The sequence below is a fragment of the Phallusia mammillata genome, chromosome 3, assembly GCF_965637545.1.
Source record: "Phallusia mammillata chromosome 3, kaPhaMamm4.hap1.1, whole genome shotgun sequence".
NCBI classification, from domain to species: Eukaryota; Metazoa; Chordata; class Ascidiacea; order Phlebobranchia; family Ascidiidae; genus Phallusia; species Phallusia mammillata.
Window position 1 is genome coordinate 28,649,834 of NC_137254.1, and position 25,797 is coordinate 28,675,630.

Below are 25,797 nucleotides of genomic sequence, written 5' to 3' on the forward strand. Positions count from 1 at the left end.
GTTGGAACTAATGTGATAAACAAAACAGTTGGCAATTGAAACTCCAGACAGACTGATGCGATTGAATTACGTATTTTACAAATCAAGGCAATTTCATTTCTCTATTACTTCGGAAAATACATGGTTTCGGCTAAATAGTGGAATAGGGTTACCAAGGTTTCATCTGATTAGTTGATATTTTAACCACAAAAGGAAGTAATAAAGAGTTAAGTCAACATATGACGATAAACGGTTACACAGTAAAGTTGGAGGTTTCGCAAAAGGCGGCAATATACACCGAGTATAACCTAATTCAACTTACTGCTGTTGAAGTTATTGTATTAGATAAAAATGTTCAAAAACTCCTCAAAATCCCCTAAAGAACATGACGTTGTAATTAATTACGAGTCCTAACTAGCAATAAAAAACAGACTTAGGCCTAGTAAAAACATAACTCCTGCACAGCACAAAACGATTTGCTTAACATTAAAGCAGGTGGAAAGACAATTGAATGAAATTCAGACATTTGCATCTAAAGGCGATAAAACATGAAGATGAATTCCTGGCAAAACAGGAACAACAGGGTTTGAGGTCAACACGCGAAAGGCAGGTATCCCGAGCTTATTCACTTTTCCCTAACTGGCCATTACAGCACACATTTTTGCATCACTTACAACTGAATGTGCAAATTAAGTCGAAAAGGTAGAAAAGCAGAAATATCACAGACTCGACGGCGTCATAAAGCTTGGCCAGAATTAACAATTAAATGGTTCCTGAAAATTCAAAACCTGAAAAAATATGTGCAAATGCTGCAATTCAAATTTGGAAACAAAACAAAAAAATGCATTACTAGAGAGCTGTGCTGGTGACATATGCAACTGGGAAAACACACCTGCTTTGGTTGTCATGTTTTCGAATTACAACACACTATTACTTGATGTAGGACTCGTTAATAATGTATTAAACGAAACTATCTGTTCAAAAGCAAGATATAGTTTTACATTCAAGTTAACATTATTGTATAGCAGCGCTGGGAGCTAAAATAACATCGCTTGGTGCTTCAGGTTTGATGGTAACAAGGTATATCGTGTTACCAGCGGCTAAAGTGGAATAATACGGGTCGTTACGGTTTGGGATTGCCGGTCGAAAGTGACTCATGGTGGAGTTTGACGGCAGAGATACATATCAATGAAATTGCTCAGAGAAACAAAACTTCGTGGGCATGACTGTCTAATGCGTTTGTGGAATATATACTACTGTGTAAAATGTCTGGAACTGCTTTGTAACAAACCCAGGTGTAAATTTAATAACACGAACTATTCATATTCCAAATCATTCCACAAGAGCAAATAGTTACACAAACCTCGTATTCTTTGCAAAGATTTGTGACTACTTAAACTTTAGTAGTTGGAGCAAATACCAACAAAACAAACAAATGTTCAGGAAAACAATAAATCCTTTAATTAGGGGTGCATAAAGAAGCAAAAACACGTTGTGTGTCATTTTCTCGGTCCAAAAAATACCACAAAGAGATTTAAACTCACGACATCAACGCTTTTAAAACGGTGACACGAGTGAATGCGTTACACGCCCTAGTCTAAAGAGTCGCGATTTTATACGTAGTTTTAGTACGCGCCTTGGCTAATTTGATAGAGCATGCAATTGGGCAGTTAGATTTTTCAGTGTTAAAAATGTCTTCCTAGTTTAGGCGCAATCCCACTATACTTCGGTGCCCCACAACATGCCTTTGCGCGTTGCACACAAAGATCAAGAAACGGTTTCCGATATGGTCATAGCGACAATAGCCCGGGTAGTGTTACATAATACGCATAACAGGTGGCTGTCGCAGTCATGAATGCTGTAATGATGTGCTTATTGATAACTACAATGAAACCGTTTCTAGCATCTAGGTGCACGTATCACATAGTTTAAAGGTAACTTTTCCAGCCACAAAATCTGCCCGAATTTCGGAGTGAACAAAATTTGGTTTTAGCAGGCAATGCGGATGCCCTAAAATATTTTTAAACATATTTAATCAAAATATTTCAAGAACTAAAACTTAAGAAATGGTTCATGAAGTTTGTAAGTATATGTTAAAAGTCGAAAAAAGCATTGAGAAGTAACACCATCAGAAAGAAAAGTAAATGTATTATAACGTTAAAAATCAAGATGAAATTTGAAATACGTTACCCGGGGGGGAATTAAGAACACGAGTTAGTTTTGCAAGTTGTAAATAATAAAATTGTGTGTACCTGAGCTCCAGTACGTTGCATGATATAGTTCACGTTGGCAGCGTTCCTTCCAAGCATGTACGAATGCTGCTGGGGCGCCACCTCCATTTGTGACGTCACATGTAGCTGTATGACGTAACACAACAGTGTAAGATGACAGATTTGTTTGTTTTTGTTTGAACTGGGCGGCGCCTGCACGACCTATAGGCGGGGTCGCCAAGCGAATTCCGCGTTCATTGCGTAGCTTGATTATGAAGTTTGAATGGATGTCATATTAATTGCTTCCTTCTATTGTGGTGTTATACATACTAACTGTAATGTGCGTGATCGCATTTTGGGTAGTTATTCTTAAATAAACTAAAAATGTTAATTGTGACATCCGATACTAGTATATTTCTATGTGAATAGATTTTTAAAAAGACAGAAAACTAATATAAATACATATTTTAAAAAAATAATAGAAGTGTTTTTTTGCCCATATAATGTACTCACATTAAATGACTTACGCATATAAACACCATAGTATGCGCCAAAGCATATTGACACAAAACCCTCGTTTTCATTTAAAAGTGTTTTAGAAATAATGCTGAAAAAGTTAAAAGCTCCGGGTTCCATTGTACAGTGGCATAGTGTCTCGCTATGACGCAATGCTTGACCTTCGTTGAGGCCAAGGACATAGATGTCACGACTAAAACGCGTCAATGTGGTCGCTTTTTACAATATCGCGTGAGCTTGAGATATATGATTCAGGAAATACCACTTCAGACGTTGGCCAGGCGTGGTAAGGGCAATATTAAATATGGGTGCGTTATGTGAAATATAAAGTATAAGGGTAGAAAGTGCGCTTACCGTTGCTCCGGTGAGATGCTGCATGAGTTTCAAAGTCCCTTCCTAAAAAGCAAAACGAAAATGTAAAGGTACTATATAAGCTGTTGCAGGCATAGTATCAACTATATAGAGCTCTTCTGGCAATTGTTTTCTTACAACAATGTTTCGACGTCCTATGTAGGTCGCTTGCATCGGGGTAAATAACACTGAATGCGCGCAGTACAGTGCACGATAAACAAAGGCAAAAAAGAATTGACCGCAAGTACGTCACAACACATCGAAAACACCATGCGATAATGCAATTGCCAGAAGAACTCTGTACAGTTGATGTTAAGAAATGCCAAAACAATATAGTATTACACAACATCCTGAACTTTCAAAAGTTCGGGTTAAAATCCACTGCCAGTAGTATGTCGACAAAACGCAAACAGTTCAAAGTTCACAATAGTAGCGTCAACTCACCACCAAGCCGGATATGTTGTCGTTGGAACCGCGAACTGTACAAGTGGTTGTGTAGTAGGCCTTGGCCCGCTGCTTAAACTGTACACTTATGTTATACATTTGAACGATTTGCTGAATAGGAGCCGAGTTCGGGTCGGGAATCACTCCAGACATGGCCAGGTCAAACGTCACAACGATTGGCAACAGCACCTGTGGAAAATACATGAATCGGGGTGAGAAATCACAAATGGTTTTGTTTTGGTAAGTATATGTATATGTTTATGTAATTTATTTTTGTAAATTTTTCTTTTTAAATCATCACTGGATAAAAGAATCATTATTTACATATAAAACATGCTTTAGACGCTACAAACTAAAAAGTAAACGATATTTTCGGAAAAACTAATCACCAAAACAGTTTTATAATGACAGATTTACAAATGAGTGATTGTTATGGGAATTTCCTTTGAACAAACAAAACACATTCCTGCTTTACCCTTATTTTCTCCCTTGCACTCTCCACACCAGCTGGCTGACCGGCGATTGAAACCTGCAAAAAAACAAACAATCCATCAACATAAATCGGTGTCAGAAATAATTCAGAAACAGATCTAGGGATTTCACACAAAAACAAAAGTGAAGCACGTTTCTGGTAAAAAGCAGCTTTTCTCTTTTGCAAATTGGATTAACTGCAATTTCGAAGTAACAAAGATAATTTGCGTTTAAAGGAATAAGTAACAAACATTTTGGGGGATTCTAATGCTAAGAAAGGTAAAATGATTGGAAAGACCGTTGTTTTATGTAAAGAACGTGACCAACTGATGGATTCTACATAACAAAGTATTGCTCATCCAGCAGGACAAAGTTTTTGTCCTGCAAGTTATGTCATTATCCTGATGAAGGCGTCTTGTATAGGACGTCGAAACGTCGATTATTTATAATAAAACTGCTGGATGAGCAATACTTTGTTATACATTATGCCTGGCAGCAATAGCCTATTTGATGGATTCTACATTGTGTAATAGGCTCCGCATCCAACACAATGCTTTTCGAAATAAAAAGCTCCGAACCATTTAAATTCTGTGTTTATTTCTTTAATGGAGCAATAAACGGTTGTATAATAAACCTTTAATACATAGATGAATTCAACTACAGTTAGAATCAACCAAAAACAGAAACCTGTGTGTCAAGTTAGATTGGGAATAAAATAGTTTATAAAATATACATCGTTGTAGTTGCATCGTTGACACCAAAAACCAAATATTTGAAAGGTTAATTGAAATGCCAACATTTATAAGGAATTCGCAGTTAAACCGAAAAACAAGTTGGCAAAACCGGTTACTTGTTGGTCACAATGTGAGATTAAAATAATTTTAAAGCTTAATAAACACAAGCATATCGAAACTGTTCGTCTGAAAATGGGCAATTTCCGAGTATTAGTCCTCTCGGTCGCTTAACGACGTCTCAAAATGAATGCCAAGTGTTGTTACAACGTGGCGGGACCAACCAAGTACCCGGTGTGTGTGGAGGTTCCGCGAAAATAACGTACAGAGCTGAGGACGAGCAAAGCAACACACGAATGCCATCAGTATCAATGTGATGTAGTTCGCCGGGGGCGAATTTTTCAGTCAAATCCTACTGTTCTGCGCTGATGAAGATTTGCAGCGATTACAGTCGGCTAATGCTGGTCTTAAGTTAAAAAATACTAAACAATGGCTTCTTCGAAAATACGCTAGTATATGAATTTGCATATTGGATAAAATGGATGGTTTTATCATGGATAAGTTGTAACAGACCCGTTTGCCCTACATGGGGTAATTTAGGTTCGTAAAGCGAATTTATGGGCACGCTTAAATGCGCATACCACGGCGGTAAAATATTAAAAATCAGTAGGAAAGATGCCAAAATGTCTTTGAACCCGGTAAAAAAAACTTGGTAAAAGAACTCTTAATTTTGAATAAGCACTCTGCAGTCATTAGTATGCGACCTGTGACAAAATACACCTCATTAGCAGCGTACTACACCACGTGAAGGTTATTATACCATGTTTTACCTGATTGCTCTTTTCGGCCGTACTGTTTCGATTAGAATCAGGAAAATGAATGTGACATCCCGTCTCCTCCATAACCCGTCTAATGTTGTTTCCACCTGCGCAAGGGGATTTAATTAGGACCTTACGGTTACACAACTGTGTTCCTGCTTAGGACGTATCACAGTCTTAAGATTTTGACTTGGTGTGAAAATTACATCGATTGTTTTTGTACAATATTTGTGTAGAGTCTAACATAACGATTTCGTTGCTATGCATCTTGGCTTTAAGCAAGTTTTTTTTTCTCACAGTTACGTTTGTAAAAGTCTCATTTTTTTCCTTTACTTAAGTGTATTTTTACATTGAACAAAGATAAATATTTGGCACGATAAATTATAAAACTGAACCAATCAAATCACCTTTTCCGATCACGTGTGAATGCTCGGTGTGTGATACGTCCATTTTCAATGTTACTCTGGTGCACTTGGTGTCTAGAACCCTCATGGTAAGATCCTTGGCTTTCATAACGTCCGCCTGTTTTCCACTAACTTTTATATGGGGATCTGCACAAGAATAAGAATAGTATTTGAAATTACAAGTAAACATTCTTATAGGACATGAAAGTAACGTTGTCAATTTTGACCTTAGTCAATTAATCAAATGTTAAAAAAAAATTTTGACCTCAGTCATTTAATCAAATGTGAAAAATTTAATGAAACGTCTTTTTTGTGCAAGAGGTCTTAACAATCAATGTTGTCATCATCAGTGCAGGTTGTATTCAATACAAACAAGCTCTATGGCCGCTATGCTTTTGGTTAAATTACTTTTTAGGTCAATGTATAGTGTTCCTAACCTAAGTTGACCTAAGTAATTCCATGAAATCACTGTCATACACATAAAAAACACTAAGATACCCTGAAAATGTAATTATTCTCATAAACAAAAGACCTTATCAGGGCAGTTTAACATTTGCGGAAACAAAAGAAAAAAACAAAAAACATACAGAAGAGACCACAAAGCCCTTGCACATATAATTGATTGATTTGCTGACACATGGTTATCACACACGTGCTGCGTCATTACTCAAGGTTAAGTGTTTTATATTTCCTATTATGTGTGCATAAGCTGCTGACATATTTTCCAATCACAAACCAGGCAAATAAAGGAACAAACACAATGCAAAGATTTGTCCAGATAGAGATAGATGTGTTTCTCAATATATGAGGAAGCTGTCAAGGATAGATAGCAGATCAATATGTTTATTTTGTGGAGAAATATTGGCTCTGTCACATTTTATGGATCCGTAACACAAAGCCCTGTTAACTGATTGTAAGCCTATCACTGAAGCAAAAGGAAGTGGCAAACATATAACAATAGCTAGGTAAACAAATCGAAAACATAACAAGTCAATACCTGTATAAGCACTGTCAACGTCACAATGGTCACAAATGAGATATAGGGACCTTTAGGACAAGCGTTTAAAATATGTGATGTCATAATATATTCATAGTGAGCCACTTGGTTAAAAAATAAAAGTGGTATTTTTTCATAAATATGTATATTCCTATAATATATTTATAAACAAGTATTGCTCTACCAGCAGATTTATTATAAATTCGACATGTGGTTTGTTGCAATTTGCGCCTGATACGAAATTTGTCTTGCAAGGTATGCCATTATCCTTATGAAGGCATCTTTCATGGGACGCCAAAAAAACTGCAGAAAGAGCAATATTATACATTATGCCTGGCAGCAATAGCTTACTTAAATAATTTATTCATTGGTCAGTAACAAATACAATGACAAATCAAATTGAATATAAAATTTTGCACAATTAAAAAATGAAAAAGCAACCAGCACGACAAACCATCAACACAACCACAGGAATTCTATGGGTCATTTTTTAATTACAACATATTCAAAAGTTTTCAATGTTGACATTCATAACAAATGGCACAAAGTCTTTTGACTTTCAGGTCCGCAATACACAAATATGTAACACCATATAAAGCAAGCTCATAAAAAGTCAAGCCCTGTGTGCCTTTGGAAATAATGCCCAAACATTGTGCAAGTTAAACTAGAAGAAAGACTTTTCAAAGGGACAAAAGCAAACTATATTGATCAATACGACACTTGCCCAAACTGGACAAATGACTCTGGGCTATCGACTTATTCACTGCACTTGTACCATAACCAATTCATCAATTGTGCCCATTGTAAGGTAAAGGAACTAAATAAATAGCTTGAATAAAGGAGGACATCCCAAACCCAGATTTGCCAATACAAACTTATTTCAACGTTTTCCAGAATTTAGTTCGCCAAAGCTTAAAGATATACCAATGTGAAAGCCATATGGTCTCCAAGTCAAACCAAAAAAATGAGAATGAAACACAAATTCAGAGATTTTTCTTCTTGTATGTTTAAAACACATAGTTTAGTTCATTTTAACACAGACATACACAAAAAAATGTCCAACCAAGAGGTGAAAAAAGTAAAACAAAAACATATTTCTTTAATTTGGATACATTTTTACTTATCTACAATAACTTTGATGATTAGGATTTTTTAAGCATGTCCTATGGTAAATACAAATGCATACAATGGGATTACAAACTTCTAGTTTTGTGTTGTGTTCTTATAAGATCATAAAAAATATGACTGCACTTCAATGCCGATTTTGCGGTTGTGAGTCATTGCTTTCAAAGTCAAGTCGTTGTAAGCACATGACAAAGAAAACATATATGAGGTGATAATATAACATGTACCACATAACAGTTGGTCCTAGTGGGTACTTAAGCAGCAAACCTGTAGTGTTGTATGCTGTGTGATACCACGACATATTGGTGACATAAAGCAAACGCTACTGATGATAATAATTAACTGAAAACCCAATGTTTGGGCTGTGATTTGTGTTCCTAACACCTCACATGCGCAGATTCAACAAAACCCAAGGATGGATAGTAATCGATAAAAAGGATGCGGTTTCTAGAAAACAAATCTATACGTACAAAATTTCCAGGCTATGACGTGGTTGATACATCCAAACAAATAACTGGTAAATTAGGCACAAGTACACTGACGCATTTGGGCATATGGTACGACAAGAATTTCCTCAACAACTGAATTTGCTTTCTATCGTGCTACAACGACCTTGGGTTAAAAAAACGGGAAAAAGAGCTTCTAATAATTCATGTATTGCACATATTAATGTCTTAAATTTCGTTAAAGCCGAAGAATTCGTATTGATACTCTTGTCACTTTAACGAGGGTAAATCTGGGTAACATAAAATGCTGTTTTGTTTTAACGATTTTGTTAATGATTTGCACGTCATTCTGCCGTGTGATGAGGCCCGACAATATGTTTTAACGACCTGACGAACGCTAAAAAAATATTTATTCTTCGCATGCTTTTTGGACCATAAAATTCTTGGATACATGACGTACAAAGGTTACTGTAAAAGCATATTTCTGTGACCAAAGGTAATCGGTATAATACGATTTTCAAACATACAAGGTCTAATTCTGGCCTTTAATTCTTCGTGGCCTAACAATAATTTCAACCTTTAGTCATTGATTGGATACTAGCAGTCTGCAACGCTAAATTATCTTAGAAAAGAATGAATCAGGGTAAAATATAAGCACGTAAACTGAAGCAAAGTGCGTGGGTATCTATATTCTTCAGTGTTCATTACAACCGAATTCTTCGAAAACATTGATTTTTGAGTCGGTCATGGCGTTATGCTTGGTCAAGCAGATGCATGAGCGTGAATGCGTGAAATAGCCACGCGGTCGCTAGCGTTCCGGCTCGAAATTTATGTCGGTAAGCCGATTTAAGATGTGATATACCGACTTGCTCAAAGTTGCTATGACACACAATACGAGTTTCGACTTATTGGGCTTCCAAATACAACCATGACTCAAATCGTATCCTTGTAGCTGATTTACACTTTTCGTGTAAGCCGGTTGTTTACAAAACGACCGGACGACTATAATGGATTGACAAGCAGTTTCAGTGGTCATTCCTAGAACACAAGGCGCATACATATGGTTAAATTGTAATTGATGACAAATGCATAACTGTTACTTGTTATTGACTGGCCGCTACAGTCATAAGAAGGACTCATCATGTGGAATTAAAACATGCCTACACCAATCTAAGTGGATAGGTATAGTTTTCATACAACACCCGAACATAAGTGATAGGATTTTTTACAGATTGAATTTCGACGCCGAAAACGAAATGTACATACCAAAAGAAACTATCGCACACATTAAGAAACAAATACTATTTTGCAATTTGTCTACACAGTACTAAAGTACTTTGAACTACAAATATATAGAATAATATACATTAAGGATTCGTGTAATCACTTTAGCACTACTTCACATTTAAATATACCTATACATTTTGTGCATTCTTTGTGTTTTTACAGCATCTTAAAAATCCAAATAGGGGCGATCAAAAAACAAACAAATACTTAAGCACGTACTATGGGCGTTCAACGCGTCTTCCGCCGTCAACACTAGCCAGAGTAGCAGCCTGACGGTCGAGGTCCATTGGCAGCGATAGTAACCGTAAATATAAGGGCTTGACTGTGGTCAGGTACAGAGAGGGACGAAAACAAAGACAAGGGACCGATTTCAGGCAAGCGTGATGCGAAAAAGCTACTTCACTTTGGTTTTAGTGGAGTGGAAAGCCAGGTGTGCGTCCACGTACGTGGGTACTCCAAAAAATTCGATTGGGAGTCTTGTTTTTGTTTGTTGACCGGCGTTAATTCGTTACAAGACTGTGGAAAGTCGCTGACAATGTTCTGTGAAGTGCCCAAGAAGAAATATGCGACACAAGTATCTGGAAAGCTCTTGACAAATAAATATGACAGTTTTAAAAGCTCTCCACATGACGAGTTAAAAACAAAACATTTTAAGAACTTTAAAGACAAAAAATTAACGAAAGTTGACGTTTTAATCTTTGAAAGACTTTGCTGGCCCATATACTTTTTGATCGCTAGATGTTTCAAATGCTTGCAAAGTAATCAGTGATTGCACCAGACAACGTAAAATTTGGCATAACAAAGCCTTGAAATATGGGTAAAACACGAACCAAGAACAAACATACATTCATGACTTTAAACCCGTCACTGTTTCATTGATAAACTTGCATTTCGAAAGCACATAGACGAATAAAAGACATTGTAACTTATGTTTGCAGAAATTAAATTCCAAACGAAGAATACTTAATTTCGGTTTGCAAGTTGGTGGAAAACTTTCTAAAGGCTAGTGGAACAAAAACCCAGGATTACAAAGTTCAATGATTGTGACAGAAATAATATTCACACAAACATATACCAAGAAGCTTTTCACGGTCCATAGGCAAGTCATGGGCCTCAACTTTCAATGGTTTAGTTCGAGTGAAGGGTGCTTGCCTATGCACAACAATCGCCCTTTCCACACTCTTGCGGTGGAAGCCGTCACGCGCGTCACCATGGCAACCGAAACACTGTCGACGAAGCGTGACCGCTGCAAGTGCGTTCGCTGACTCTCGAAACGCAGGTGCCAAAATCAGGCCAATGACGCAATTGTTGGCTCCCGTAATGATTGCTAGGGATATGTAATAGCGATTCTGTGGCTTTGTTTGTTTAAACCGCTGTCGCGCGGCACGTATTAGGAGAGAGGTTGATATTTATCGGTGTCGGCTGTTATTACTGTGACGAACTCGCAACTTCAGGTCACAGCTGAGTATGTTTCTGAAGGGTTTACAGCACCTAGGGTACTGGGACAATGGTAAGTAATGACGCTTTGGCAAAACGCTTACACAAACCAACATCAGTTTTTTGGGAAAATCTCCATGTATGGTTTAGTTTTTTTGCCATCCTCTGCCACATTGAAATGCTTGGGAGACAAGCTGAATTCAGTACGGACAGTTACTTGTTGTCAATGTCAGAAAACATTCTTTTTTTAGTTGCTTTGAAACATATTCAGATTTTTATCGTATCAACAATAAAAAGTGCCACACCAAAAATGTCAGATCGTCAATTTAATAGGGGTGTGAATCCTAAAACCTCTTTAATTTCTTTTGAAAAACAAACAAAACCATGGTCGATTAATTGGCCTGCTCGCTAAAAGACAGTGTTTTGGAGCTACTGTAATGGCAAATTACCAACTACAGACATACCACAAATACCACAACATCACAACAGCCAACAAATTAGCTACGCTTGAAAACTGACGGCAAAACTAGGCACGTTTTACCAACTATACCGTCTGACATAAAGGGAACTCAAGTTTCATGCACAGACAAGAAACTGTGTTTGATTTTCAACCCGTTGAAGTGTTACCGTAAACATCATCATATGGTTTACTGAAAAAATTATAGCGCACGCAACAGCACACCTTCAATCCCACTACACATAATAGCGGCGAAGCGAATTGTTAAGTACATCATTGAAATTTGCAAAATAAATTTGGAATGACTAATAAGATCTGGCGAATAAACGTCCAAGTTTTTTGACCCTAAACCATTTTGCTAAGTATATTAGTTGTAGGTCTAAAGCAAAATTTGGAAACCCCAGTAATACAGAAATCCCCAGTAAGCGACATTAAACTATTATTGGTATCGCAAAGATATGCTTGGACGTAGTGAAACACTATGGCGAACACCAAGTTTAATCCTAAATTCGAGATATCTTTGAGAGGTAACGTCACCAACAAAATGCCCTAAATAGTAACTTTTTGCCTTTGTCAACGCAAACGAGCGTTACGTCATGGGCACAGTAACTCGTCACTGGTCAGTCGTCCAATAATTTGCAGCACGAGTTTCAGTGGCAACTTGACACCGCAATTTGTGAAGGTTTGCGTCTTATTGCGGAACAATCGAACCATGATTGCCCTCTTGAAGGAAAAATACCGACACGAAAAGGGCTATATTAGCAAGATAAAATTGGGGAAGGCGGTTACGAATAGAACGACCGCTTCATTAATAAAATGAAAAATATTTATTTTCTATTCACGGTGTTAAGGATTCTTTGATTTGAATCATCTAGCAATCATTGTCACGTCCGAAACACATTGAAATAGTTATGAATCATCAGTAGGTAAGTTCGGATATTGTGTGATGATTTTGAAATCCGAAGTTATTCAAACAAAACAGGCAGACCAAAAAAACAACAGTGCTCCAATTTTAATGTTTGCAACAACAGCAAAAGATGGTACATGAAAACTGAATTGTAACATTAAGATTAAAACAGCACGTAGCAGTACATTCCAAAATCCAGTACAAAGATTTACATCTTTGAAAATGGAATTCAACTTCTATCTCTCCTTTACAACGATATCGTTGACACAATGCATTTAAGATATCGATAGACAGACAGAGACAGAATCAGAAATGCATCCCATGTGTTCGGTGTCAACAAAGATAAGCGTGCTCTTAAGGCAGGTAATCTGATGATGTCTTAATCCGCGACACCAGGAAACTATAATACGTTGCTTTGACAGATTGGGTTAAAGCGGTGTGCGGATATAATGCTATTGTGGTCAAACTGAATTCTTTTACTTATTTCTTGAGTTGTGTAGTTGCAATGTAACCTACCCGATGTAGTGCATTTTAGATAAAGGGTAAAAGATTTTTCTAAGGTGGTGAACTGACCAACACGAAGGGTATTTTTTATTTTAATGTGCTGGTTACAAATAAAAGTTTAAAAAGAAACTCGTGTATCTCATTTTGCCGGTCAATTGATAAACATGGCAAGTTTAAAGAGCTCTTCTGGCAAATGTGATTTTATTCCGACGTTTCGACGTCCTATACAGGTGATAAACATGGCAGTTTACTTGTAGATGATTGCTACAGATCAAGATTACAATCAAGTCGCACGATAAAGCTACAAAAAAAACGGGAAAAACATTTTTTATGTTACTGGTTAAACAAGGCAAGTCATTTTGAAAATATAGGTTCTGGGAAACGAACACAAAAAACGTTTTTCATGGTTGTAAGACTTACAAGCGTTAAGTGGATTATAAAAAATGTTTCAGTTGCTAGAGCTGCAGCTAAGTTTCTCCGCAAAAACGCAAGCACGCGGTTTTTGGGCAGCTCGAACATATTACCTCATTCCCCCGGGGTAAACCAAAAAATTACGTCACCTGCATAGACTTGAATGAAGCGCGAGAGCAAGAAAAAAACATGAAAGGGAAAGAAATCGGCCTTTTCCGATCAGTAAAGACGAGTCGCACTTTAAACAAAGGCAACCTTATCGATTAATCGCTAGATCCCGGAACTGTACAGATTCGCCTAAGGGGCAGAAGGGCATGTGAAAGCACGTAAACATGTACATTTGTATGGTGGACTGCATATAAGTAAGGCCTATATTGGTTTCATGTTTGCCAAAAACACATTTCAGGAGTTTACTGAGGAAAAATATTGGCCGGAATAGACTTAAAATCGACGAGCTTTATTCACCAAACGAATGCCACCATCAGCGAGGAGGGGCGACATCAGTTAAGCCCGGTTGTAAACACTTAAGCCGCATAAAAGATTGAACTTATGAACAGATCCGTGTATTCCAAAGTACAATTCAGGAGTTATGATTTTTAAAAGTCCAATATTATATCAAGTATTGTGAAATATTAATTATGTGATTAAACAAGACACTTGCTACAGTAGCAATTCCGTAAAATTCATTTGCTGTACAATGCAAATAGCGAATTTGTTAGGTACACTTGGATTTTGCAATGTACGTTGACTGACAAGTGCCGATTTGACTCAACGTCGCATTAACCCCCACTTTAAAGCACTTGAACTGTTAAGTTTATTTAAAACGATTTGGAATGGGTAATTTCCAAATTTCAGACCACTCGCGAAACCAGACAATTTGTCTCTCATGTCTGTCAACCCATGACTACCTGAAGCATAACGAATTTATTTGTAGATAGAAACACTGCGGCTTTGGTCTGGTTTTGGGGACCCTAAGGTTGTGTTTAAATTCAAATTAAGACTAGGCATTGGGAAAATGTCACTATTCAATTTAAAAAGTCAGTCAATAAACTACACAGAAAGAAGTTACATGAAGCATAACTGTTGATACATATTCTGAAATACGCACTACGTTTTAGATAGAACTTCAAAGATGGGGAAACAACTCGTCTGATTTAGTGCTAATGTACTTGCCTGCCTAGTTAAACACGTTGCGGTTTTAGGTGGTGCACCTTTCACGTGTGATAAAGAAAGAATACTAAGCGGTGTTTAAGTTTGTAAACCACATTAACCTGCCAGGCAGCAACTATAGGGACGATGAATCATTGCAAATACCATTAAATATATCTTTGGAATTTTCCTATGAACGAATTTCGACGTACAAGCAGTTTGTTTATGATCGCCTGAAGCACTTTGATAAACCAGAAACAATATGTTGAAGTCGGACAAAAAACTCCAAGGCATGTGTTTCGACAAAACTGAGTCAAAAGTACTTTCCAATTGAGATTCAATTTGTTGTTAAAGACGATTGTTTTGCATAACAAGAGTTTCATTTTGGGACAAAACAAAACACTACACAGAAAATTGCATTAATCATCAAACCTAAGTTTGTTTTAGCACTCTTCAATTAAAGTAGCAAGTTTGAAACGTTTGTTACATGTAAAAATTGCATGTCTAAACCGAAATTAGAGCAACAGTAGGTTTGGATATAACTTTATGATCAAGAATCTAATAACTATAAACAAAAACCGTGAATATATCTCCCTAAAGCAGGAGCATTTTGGCCCGTGAAACACTGTCCATTGAAACAAAGGTGACAAGATGTGGCACAACAGATCTACCGAGGCATCATCTTACATCATCACTGACAGCAGAGAGTAGCGCAAAACAGCGGTGTAATAATTCTCGAGAACGCCTACAACGGTTTCGTGTTCCCAACGCGCTAGGACAAGCATGGGGTCGCGATGGCTTGAAATACTTCAAAGCGGTAAGAACGGCCTTCGAGGTGTTAATTGAACAATCAGGCGAGGGACTGAACCACGCTAAGCCGATACGTGTATATGTGTTTGCCCATCACGTTGGAAACCACGGTGGACTCGGCGAACAGGTGTTCAAGCCTTACGATTAAACTTTGATTTTTAAGAAGTAGAGATACAATAAAATAGCCCCTCGACATCACCGTGAAAAGGCAATATTATGCTGTTTAGCATTAGCTTTGGTGATAAGGTTCCAGATTTAATGCACGATTCAAGGAAATCTAAATAGCGTCCCTTTCCAGTTTAGTAATCGTAAAAAAACGAAACTATAAAAGACTTAAAAAGAACTTAAATTCAATCTGATTGAATTGATACGAATTATTACAACTCCACTATAAACTATACAGTACTACGAAATAATGAGTTTTGACAAACACCTTCGAAAACCACCCAGAACGACCTTTTCCGCGTATTTGGGTTCAAATTATTTTTGTTCACGTGAACAGGAGAGGATACAAATTTCTGCATTATAAAACGGTTTAAATGTTAAGGGGAACTCGTAAGGACAGTTCTACAGGTAAAATTCTGTCTTCGGTTCACATAGGACACATATGACACCTTTTATTGTCCAGCTAAACGCTCCGATTATTTGAAAAGCCAAAGGTGTCAGTTTACGGCGAGTCGACAAAATGTTGACCAACCTTAGGTAGCTATCACCTCGCGACGTCGGCTAAACAAAAGTGAAACAATGGAGGACGGGTTGGAAAAATGTGGTTCTGGCTCTTCAGGATATAAATCGGAAGTCAATAAGCAAGGAACAAAGGAATTAAGTTCGACTTCTAAGAAACAACGCGCGAGCTCGGACGGTGACTGGTTTAGGAAACAAGAGATTAGGTGAACGAAACATCAACGAGGTGTGAAAAATTTGAATCAGACAATATACAAAAGAATGTAATGACATGAGAGTAAACAGCGTCAACACCAAAGACGCCCAACGGTTACTAAATAAGTAGAGTGAATACAATTTTGCATTACTTGTCATAAATATCAAAGTATTAGACAATTCCACAAGCAAACGAATTTGTTTTAACATTTGTCTGCTCTTTTTCTCTCTGGGCCAATAGTGAAAACGAACAATACATGTTTATAAAAGCAATGAACCGAAAATCACAATTAGTGGCATTGGGGCAACATCTGACAAAGAACGTTAAAAATTTTTATTTTAACGTGTATTGCGGCGATGATTTTAGTTCACAAAGAAGACAATATTGGCAAATCAGTCTAGTTCTGCAGCAAGCAGTGTTGCATCATCACGTATCAAGGAAGTCAACAATTTCCTTAGTACCCGTAAAAAGCTAGGAACAAATCCGCGAAAAATAGTCACACCCAAGGCAACAACGTACAAATAATTGCTAGTTTCTGGTTTCTCGTGTTGCAACCCACAATTAAAAGTTAGATTGCCAACAAACGTGATGTCATGGAAAATTCGCAGTTTTTTGACAATGATCGCTGACTCGGGCTTAAAATCAACAGTAATCTCATAAACTGGGCAAACATGGTTGTTAAATTGACGATTATGTCTTATTGACTGATCCTGCATATACTGAAATTTATTGAAAAGGTCAAAACATTTAATTGTTAGTAATAAGTGAGAATAAATATACAAACCATTTGCCTTTGTACGTATGAGCAAAGCTAGCTTTCCATAAAACAAGAGAACTATACGCAAGTTTATGCGCAAATTTTATAATCAAGTTAAGTTTACCGAAAAACAGTTTAGGCGAAACGTACTTTGTTTTTTAGACTAATCCAATTACAATTTTGTTTGACTACTTTTAAGTCCGTATGATGTCATAGCTAAAAAGAAAAAGATGAAAAAGCCCCAAGGAAAGACAATACACGCCTAAAAGCACGTTTAATCAATTCAAAGAGCAACAACAACAATAAGATAGGGCTTCGTTCGGGCTAACAATTACCAACCATTGAACGTGATGATGTGGTCTGACAGCACTACAAGAAAACACGAGGTGTGACATAACCGCTAGTGAAGTGCCGGAAAGTGTTGATAGCAATTTGTAGTCCGCAATTCAAAACTCAACTTGATCTGTTCGCTGTAAACAAGCAACTGCGCAAGGGTAGCGTTTAAGTCTGACCTAACTGCCGGTGTCAATACGAAGGTAATTGTTACTTGGCGCTGACATTCTCGAGGTTTTTCGTGGGCATCGCAGATGTAAATTACAGGGAGTGCAAAGTGATGTTTTTGAACTGTAATTGCTGCCACAGAGCAGGTTTTTGTGTGAAAAGGTGCAATGTTTGTTCTTAAATGCGACGGGACACGGTTTAGAAATCGACTTTATAATGCAGTATGAAAGGGTGAACGTGCAATTACACGAGGCAAATAATATTTTGAGCGAACGTGTATCCAACGGTTAAAACAATAGTTTCCTTGCAAGTATAACTCACAAATGTATAATACAGGAGAGATACAGACATTACAAGCTTTAAGACGTAACTGTGCTACTTGGTTACGGCGCATAAGGTGACACGCCAAAACGTCACATTATTGGTTTTAAAATAAATTTTGGCAAACGAACGTCACTCTGCCCTCAAGACTTCCTCTTCAAACGGGTAAAACTAAATCTAACCTCTTTAATCGAGTTTCATGCAGCTTCTACAATCTATCCACATACAAAGCTGCAAATTAAACACCAAAACAAATGCCTCTCGCAAGCCAGGAATACTTTAGTTATAATCTATGACTCAGCCAGTTCCTCGTTTATTACAGGGTTTTCATTGTACAACATCATCCCTTTCCTGTTTAGCCCGGGTTTGCACAACAAGAAACAGGTAAAGTTGAGCAAAAAAGCGTGCGCTCCGTCATGAACTCAAGAGCATATGTTTGACAAAGCACGTGCTGCAAAAATGCGACGCAGTTTACAACGATTTGATTGTATCAAATTCAATCATCCTTAAAACCAAGTTTATATTCTGCTGCAAAAAAATCCTAACAGTTAATTACACCAACTGCTAAAAGCAAAAACACTATTCGACAAATGCTTTAAGGCAAATCATGTAGAAAACATAGCCTTACCCGCCTTTGCCATGAGCTAAGACTAATTAGTTCTGCCTGTCCGTACACAACAACAATGCGCTGTGAAGCGTAGAACAAAACTGACATCAGAAATACATGATGAGGGTTCGGGTGTTTGTGTGCGCGTTCGCTCGAAACCCTCACGAAAACAAATTAAAAAAAGACATACCCTTCTTCGACTTGGCTCCAATCTTTAGTTTTGACGGCCACGTTATTTCTGTGTTGGTTTGGGCCATAATCTAAAGACAACGTTGGCATTAAAAAGACAAAATACATTACTGGGATTGTAATAGCTATTAAGGGACTTATTTGAATGGACTGCAGGACCCGATGTTTAACTATAAATAGGCCCTGCTCCTAAATACTTCACAATGCGTAAATAACGTTGCAATTGGTCGAGGTTTCGTTGATCGGCATAGCTCGCTTTTACATTACCACAAAGGCGTTTTGCTGCAAACAAGATTGCCATAGTCAGACCTACGCTCACCGCATTAAAGAATTCCTCTCCAGTTTGTCCCTTCCCATCGGTAGCAGCTGAAATCGCAAAACAAACTCTTAAGCAATTGTCAACACCATTGGACCACACATAGCTAACACAGCCACCAAATAAACAACACACTTGGTCTGGAGTGTGGTCAGCTACTATGATGTGGATGGTAAAGACAAAAAGCCACCAATAAGAAACAATGTTTAAAATAATGTCACACAAGATACCATAAACTTTTAAAGTATGATGCGTCTGACATTAGTCTATTAAACAAAATTTGACTCAATTTAAGATTTCACTGTAGCTCTTACTATCAAGCTTTTTGCACTACAAAGAAGATAATGTAAAAACAGTGTTGTAGTTAAAAAAGCACTGATGTAGCAAGCATTATAGCATGTTAAAAGTTTATGATTCCCCAAAAAATCATTAAACTACCATCAGAGAAAACTCAAAATCTATTAGCAAAAGGCCATAAGTTAACAAAGTAAACTCTCCTAAAGGTCTACATGTACATTTATCTGTAGTGGTGAAAAAAAAACATGTATTTATGAATGGTTAATCACAGAGTTTGGAGGTATTGTTATGATCAAGGTATTTGACTTGGGAGACACACAGTTTAACACCTAGCAGTTTCACACAACACAAAAGTCTCAATGTTTTGTGTTCATGCCACCCTTTGAATGATGAAAACCAATCTGTCCATAGCCAAACGTTTAATTCACATCTAGCCATCAATTCAGATTCACAATGATATCACCTTGCTGTATGACAAAGGGTCTATTGTGAGCTAGAATTTTAAGAATAGCCAACTCTGTTTCTCACAACATATCATGAATTGTTTGAAACTGACATAACATACCAGTGTATACACATTGGCTACAGATTTTTTGAAAATATATGTCTATACTTTAAATGACAAGCAAGTATTATTAAAGTGTACAAACTTTCAAGCAAAAATCTGTTCTAAATGGTGTGGCAAACTTATATATATAAGTTGAGAGTTGAATGTAAACAACCACACAACCAAACACATTCCAAGTGCTACCTATGTTTTGGAAACATATCCACACTGCTAAGGTATTATGCTATAGTCACAGGGCTGGTAATTTGTGTTGAAGTTTTTCCCATACCTTGCAACATTTGTTCCAATTTTCTTCTGTCAACACGAAACCTCTCTTCGGTGAGTTCAGGATCAACAACAACATCATCTTCACCATTGGTGGAAGGGTCATCTTCCTCTTTGGATTCCTCGCTAGGTGGTCTCTTCTGAATCTTAGTAACTGTCGGTACATCAGTTTGAGCAGCTGTATTTTCAGGTAAAGTTTCATTGTCAGTTTGTAATATTTCTTCAGTGCTTTTCTGAATGTTCTCTACATTTTCGTTGACATCAACTTGTGTTTCAAGGTTTTCATTCACTGGGTCTTGTGAAGGTTCAACTGGATGAACATTAATTACAATGTTGCTTGTAACTTCTGGTATAGATGGATTTGATTCCTTCATTTCCTCTCCACTGTCCTTTTCAACGTGTTCAATTGATTCAGCAGGCATTTGCGTCAAAACCGTTTCACAACTGATATTGTTGCTGTTGTTGTTATTATTATTGTTGTTGTTTACGTTATGGTTCTTGTCCAGCCGGGTAGGCGAACAGCTTTTGTGATTAGGGCTGAAGAAAATAGGTTCTTCCGCAGAATTTAAGACTGCAGTGGTCGTCAGGCTTTCTTCACCAGTAATGACGCTTTCTTCGGTTCTGCTCCAAGCAGGCTTTTCGTCAAATAAATTGCAAGAATTCACCGCCATCTATATAGCTGTGTCAACTGGCAACGCACATCGGCATTTTTGCGCCAGGCTACCCTTCTCGCGTGTAGTGATTGTCAGTCGCTGTGTTCATGTTCCAAATGCAGTCGCGATCGCGAGAAAAAAACGAGAGAGCCCTTTTTTCTTTTTCGCAGCTGGAATTTTATCCTATGCTACTAGGTATGAAATAAAAAAGAACTCTCTCTCGCTCGCGTGTTGTTTTTGTTGTTGTCGCAGAATGGGTGAGCAAATACTATTGTTTACGCAATTTGGTTAATTATCCACTCAATAGTTGTGCAAAAGATACACATCAGGTCAATTGTCCAATACGACCCGATCTTATCATCTTTTACTCAGTAATCACGTTACCCATACCTTTTTTACCATTCCACGCATGGCGATTTGTATATCTTTGAATGCACAACATATATAAAATGCTAGAAACCGTGCAATGTATGTTAAATTTAGAGTTTACATTGCAGAGTTCTCGCACATCGGGTCTGGTTCAGGCTTATGTTCAGATAAAAGGGGCTTGATTTGGATTGACATCACCCTTGGCCAGTGATGGGATTCAAATTTTTTGTCAGCCGGTTCTATCACAAAAGTCATATTTTTCAGCCGGTTCTATCACAAAAGTCATATGTTTCATCCGGCTCTGTTACAAAAAGTCCATTGACAGTAACCAGTAATGCTAAGCGGTTTGCTGATCTCATAAAATTTCGTGACCCGGTTCTATAGAACCGGTGCGAACTGCTGAATCCCACCACTGCCCTTGCCTAATTTGTGCCGCATTTTAAGCCACTTTCCGGTCTAATCCGGGCGTAATTGTTTTTAGTCAGGTAGAATAAGGAATCCATTTTGGACCCGCTAACAAAACGGCCGGGTTGCAAAATAGCACACTTTTGTATTTACTGTTGCAAACAATACAAGATAAATGATTTCGCAGCAAAGTAAATACTTCTAGAGTGAGTTTGTAAAGTTTGATTGGCGCTAGTGGGCGGTATAGAACTGATAAGTGATATCTACCAAACAAGCCCACCAAGCATCGAAACAGATCAAGGGTATACGGTCGTGCTTCCACTTGCAATAAAGTAAGGCCCTGAGTCGACGCAATGTGTCATTAATACCACGGTATTACATTTTTGGCAACTGAAATAGATCATGGGAAATTCAAAGTTTTGCAGACTTGTCCACTAAATATTATTTGTTCACCAATATATAGTTTAAACGGGAATGTGTGGGATAAACATTTTTACCAATCCATGAAATTAACTTGGAAAAGTTAAATATATTGCCATAGTCAATGACATAACCCAGCAGGGGCCCTTACATGATGTTGAAAGGTGACAAAAAGATTACCGCCTTTTCTTGAAAGTTCCGATTCACCGCAAACCATTATGTGAACGGTGATGTCATTTTATGGATTAAAGTAATGCCCAATTAGGGCTGTTTCTTTGCTAATATATAAATATTTAAACAGTCTCGCAAGATCGAATAGACGTCATCATTCAATCTTGTGTAACGCCATGGTTTGTTTACATCACCAATGTGGGTATTGTGATAGCTAATCACGGCCAATTCGTCGGGTAAATTGTTTATTATCTCTGTGTAAAATAAATACAAGTTCACGAAAGTTTGCTGAAATCAGCAGAGCAAAACACAACATAAAAACAACGGCAACTCGAAGACGTACAAACAACAGTGGGTTCAATGGTCAAGCATAAATAAGTTTCACAACTTCGTTTCTATTTCACCACAAAGTCAGGGTCGTTATATGGAAGAGCCGGGCTCAGCATGCAACTGTAGCGGGGACGAAATTGCTCCCCGAAAACTGGGTACATTGAAGGATCCGTCAGGCGCTCAAGCAAAGTGAAGAGTAACGTCTTTCGCTGAGCAGACATTTCGGTGACAGAAGTGACATTTGCGTTTGTCTGTAAAGCAAATCGAGAAGTGAGTATGTCGTTTATAACAGAGGCAACGTAGGTGGTCTTCTGAAGAGCGGACAAAAACGTTGAACACTTTACACCGCCGTTCGCCCGAACACGATTTGTCTAAACATGCGGCCAAATACAGTCCAAGAATCGGTAAAAATGCGGCACAAATAATGTCAAGTGTGGATTTACGCCCGAATCAAACTGGTTTCATTCAAACTTAAGCCCCCACCCGTTCCAACTTACAACTCAGAGTTAACCCCTATATATACACAAGCCAATAGGGCTTAATTACTTTGAAAAAGCGATATCAGTAGTTTGATGTGATCGAGTAAATTATAAACGGGTGGCACTTGGGTCTGACTTGAGTTGAAAACTTTTGGAAGCAGATATATGTTTACATGTTTAGTGCGTTCTTACCTCTTGAGTTCCTGTATTCCGAACAACCTTTTGACGGACAGTACATCCGTTGGCATTGAACAAGAATTCTGAACAACGTACAAAGGCGCTTCTTTCGAGCTGGGCATTTCTACGAAGAGTAATATAAGTGTTAACAGAACTGTTTTTTTCTTGTTTAGTTGTATTGAACTTTGATAGCGTTTGTATTAAGTTAACTGAGCGGAACAGACGTGTATATAAGCAGGCTATGTATGTGCTTTCTAATAATACTTTGAATGTACAATAAAAAATCATATGTGCAAAAATGTTACGAACCTTTTTGGGAAGCATAAATTGTTGAATGTGACGTCTACTTCTGTCTCCAAGTTTATAAATTCTTGCGATTCCTAGAACACAAAAAACGAACCACGTTAAAAAATGGTTGAAAGCTTTCAGATCTTATCAACTGGTTGCAAGTAAGTCAGCAGTAAAGGGCAGAGCAAGCTTTTAAGCTGGCGAACTACACATTTGTCGAAAATCGTGGCGAAGAGGGTCGACCTTTTGGCGATAAGGTCTTTGATTAACACAGCGATAAACGTAATTGCAAACTTCACGCATATTTTTGCCAGGGTCATATACAAGCTATGCTTGCAATACTTTTCTAGCAGCGAAGTACACTAACGTCAGGAGTTGCGCAAAAAAACTTATTGTAGCAGGCTTTGGAAATTACTTTCCAGTGCGATAAATACCGCAAAAACATGTAGATTGTGTTTCGCGCATGCTCCAAATAGACGGCAAAATAGCTACACGATTCGGCTTCAAGATTAGCAATCCACAGGCGATGTTTGTTTTTAAAAGTTTTAAAGTGGCACGTTTTATTAAACACGATCTATTATCTGGGTTGTAATTGAGTTTTAAGTGATGTGCAGAATGCGCCACTAGTTCAAGCTTTAATTTAACGCGAAGGTTTCAACAGAAAGCAAATTATCTTCTCGTGTAAGCCTGGCGCAAAAAAAAATTGAAATATTCTGTGACGAAATTCCGACTCACAGCAAAGCCAACGAAACCATTTGTCCAAATAACATTTTTGCTCGCAGTGGTGCGAAATTGTTTGCTCAAGAAATTAGTTTTCGAGCGACTTAGAGACCGATGCAATGATTGGTGCTCTACAAAAAAATCTATGATTTATTCTTACCTTTGGTACTTAACGATTTAGTAGACCTGAAGCTTTTTGCATCAGATTCAGTAAAAGACAAAACTCCCAAAACAAGTAGAATTGCAATCCATTTTGAGCAGGCAAAACAAGACATATTGAGTTTTTTGATACTTTGTAAGTCACTTATAACACAAGTCGATATTTTCTGAAACAAAAACGTTCGTTTAGTGCTGTGGTTAAGTAATTCTGGTGTTACATAAGTTCCATTAACTATTTAGGCATTGCAAATTTTTATAAGTATCCAATGTTCCTTCACCGTTGAATATTTTAATGTAGTTGGCATCCACACAACTCGTGCTGGACTCAAAATGCGACAAATCCTGGCGGCGTGTCTTATTTATAGCAATGAAAACGCACAACGCCCCCCATTCAGCTTGTTTTTCTCGAACAGACGCTCACGTCCACTCGAGAGAAGAGCGCACAACAGGTTCGTTGTGCGGGAAGCCGGACTTAAAAGCCCGGCGCCCCCTCACTCCTGGCGGCACCTTCAAACTACGTTTACGGACCAGCGAACACGTGATCACTCTTTGATGTAATTTTCATCTGAAAGCATCGGTAAAAGTTTGTTAAGAGGTAAAAACTTTACTGGCTGTGCCCACAAAACTGAACGTGCAGGAAAATTATCCTGGAGTGACAGCGAAGGTCACAACCGCACGACGACCTCGAACCAAGCAGGCTAAAAACTGTAATGACGCAGCGCTTTGGTTCCACGTGAGTGCGTCAGTAAACACGTTATGAGTTCGCTATTTCTGGATTCTTGAAGGTGACGATCGCTACTAAACAGAGCAAGGCATTTGGCCAGCGGATGGAGGTAATAAAAGTTAAATGCCAGGCGTTTGCGAACGACGAAGGACGCTTTGCAGTGGCATTGACCTGTAACTAGGCGAAATGGTAAACGTGCCCGGCACTTTGCACCCCGCGGTTCCCAGTCCTGTATTTAGAACGACTGTTAACGTGGCGCCATTCGCCACATAATGAGGGAAACGTCATCCTACGTCACGAGTTCGTCATCCCAACCGCAAGAGGTGAAAACAAGTCAGTCACATAATGGATTGGACTTAAGGCCCTTAACAGCAAGAGCTTTTAGGCATTAGGGGTCATCGAAAAAGTAAACTGCGTCTGTGTGGGAAATTGCTTAAACGAAAACAAAGATTCCATTTTAAGCAGGAATTTGACCCTGAAAGTGTGATAGATGGAAAAAATGTTGAAAACCTTAAGGTCAAGTTCAAAGTAGTGGTTTAATTCCCCGAAAAATGCACGCTGTAAGCTTAAGCAGGAAGCATTCAAGCTGTTTGTGGGGAAACACTTTTCACCGCAGTGGCCAAATTATCCAAAAATGACGACAAAAACATCTTAAAAGGCGTTGGCGCGACAAAACCGGGCCTACAAAAACATCAACAAACGACCTTTAAACGACCAAATTATGATCGATCTCGCGTTGGGTTTCATT

General features: G+C 38.0%; 2 protein-coding genes across 2 annotated transcripts in view; both read right to left on the reverse strand.

Moving 5' to 3' along the window:
- The window catches only part of LOC145220698 (protein bicaudal C homolog 1-like), a 34,970-nt gene extending 14,040 nt beyond the window's left edge, over window positions 1–20,930 (reverse strand). The window contains exons 1-9 of the mRNA XM_080087934.1: window positions 20,159–20,930; window positions 19,029–19,075; window positions 18,711–18,780; window positions 5,928–6,071; window positions 5,533–5,627; window positions 3,976–4,029; window positions 3,501–3,689; window positions 3,060–3,101; window positions 2,232–2,336 (exon numbers count right to left, since the gene is read on the reverse strand). Coding sequence (XP_079944060.1) covers window positions 2,232–2,336; window positions 3,060–3,101; window positions 3,501–3,689; window positions 3,976–4,029; window positions 5,533–5,627; window positions 5,928–6,071; window positions 18,711–18,780; window positions 19,029–19,075; window positions 20,159–20,825 — 1,413 coding nt within the window. The 5' untranslated portion in view covers window positions 20,826–20,930. The remainder of the gene's footprint in view (window positions 1–2,231; window positions 2,337–3,059; window positions 3,102–3,500; window positions 3,690–3,975; window positions 4,030–5,532; window positions 5,628–5,927; window positions 6,072–18,710; window positions 18,781–19,028; window positions 19,076–20,158) is intronic.
- A 1,470-nt stretch (window positions 20,931–22,400) lies between these two features.
- On the reverse strand, window positions 22,401–24,625 carry LOC145220733 (uncharacterized). Its single transcript, XM_080087974.1, has 4 exons — window positions 24,327–24,625; window positions 23,468–23,538; window positions 23,174–23,282; window positions 22,401–22,753 (listed from the first exon to the last, which is right to left on the reverse strand). The coding sequence occupies exons 1-4, from the start codon at window positions 24,439–24,441 to the stop codon at window positions 22,683–22,685; spliced, it is 366 nt and encodes a 121-aa protein (XP_079944100.1). The 5' UTR covers window positions 24,442–24,625; the 3' UTR covers window positions 22,401–22,682.
- Between the last annotated feature and the right edge of the window lie 1,172 nt (window positions 24,626–25,797).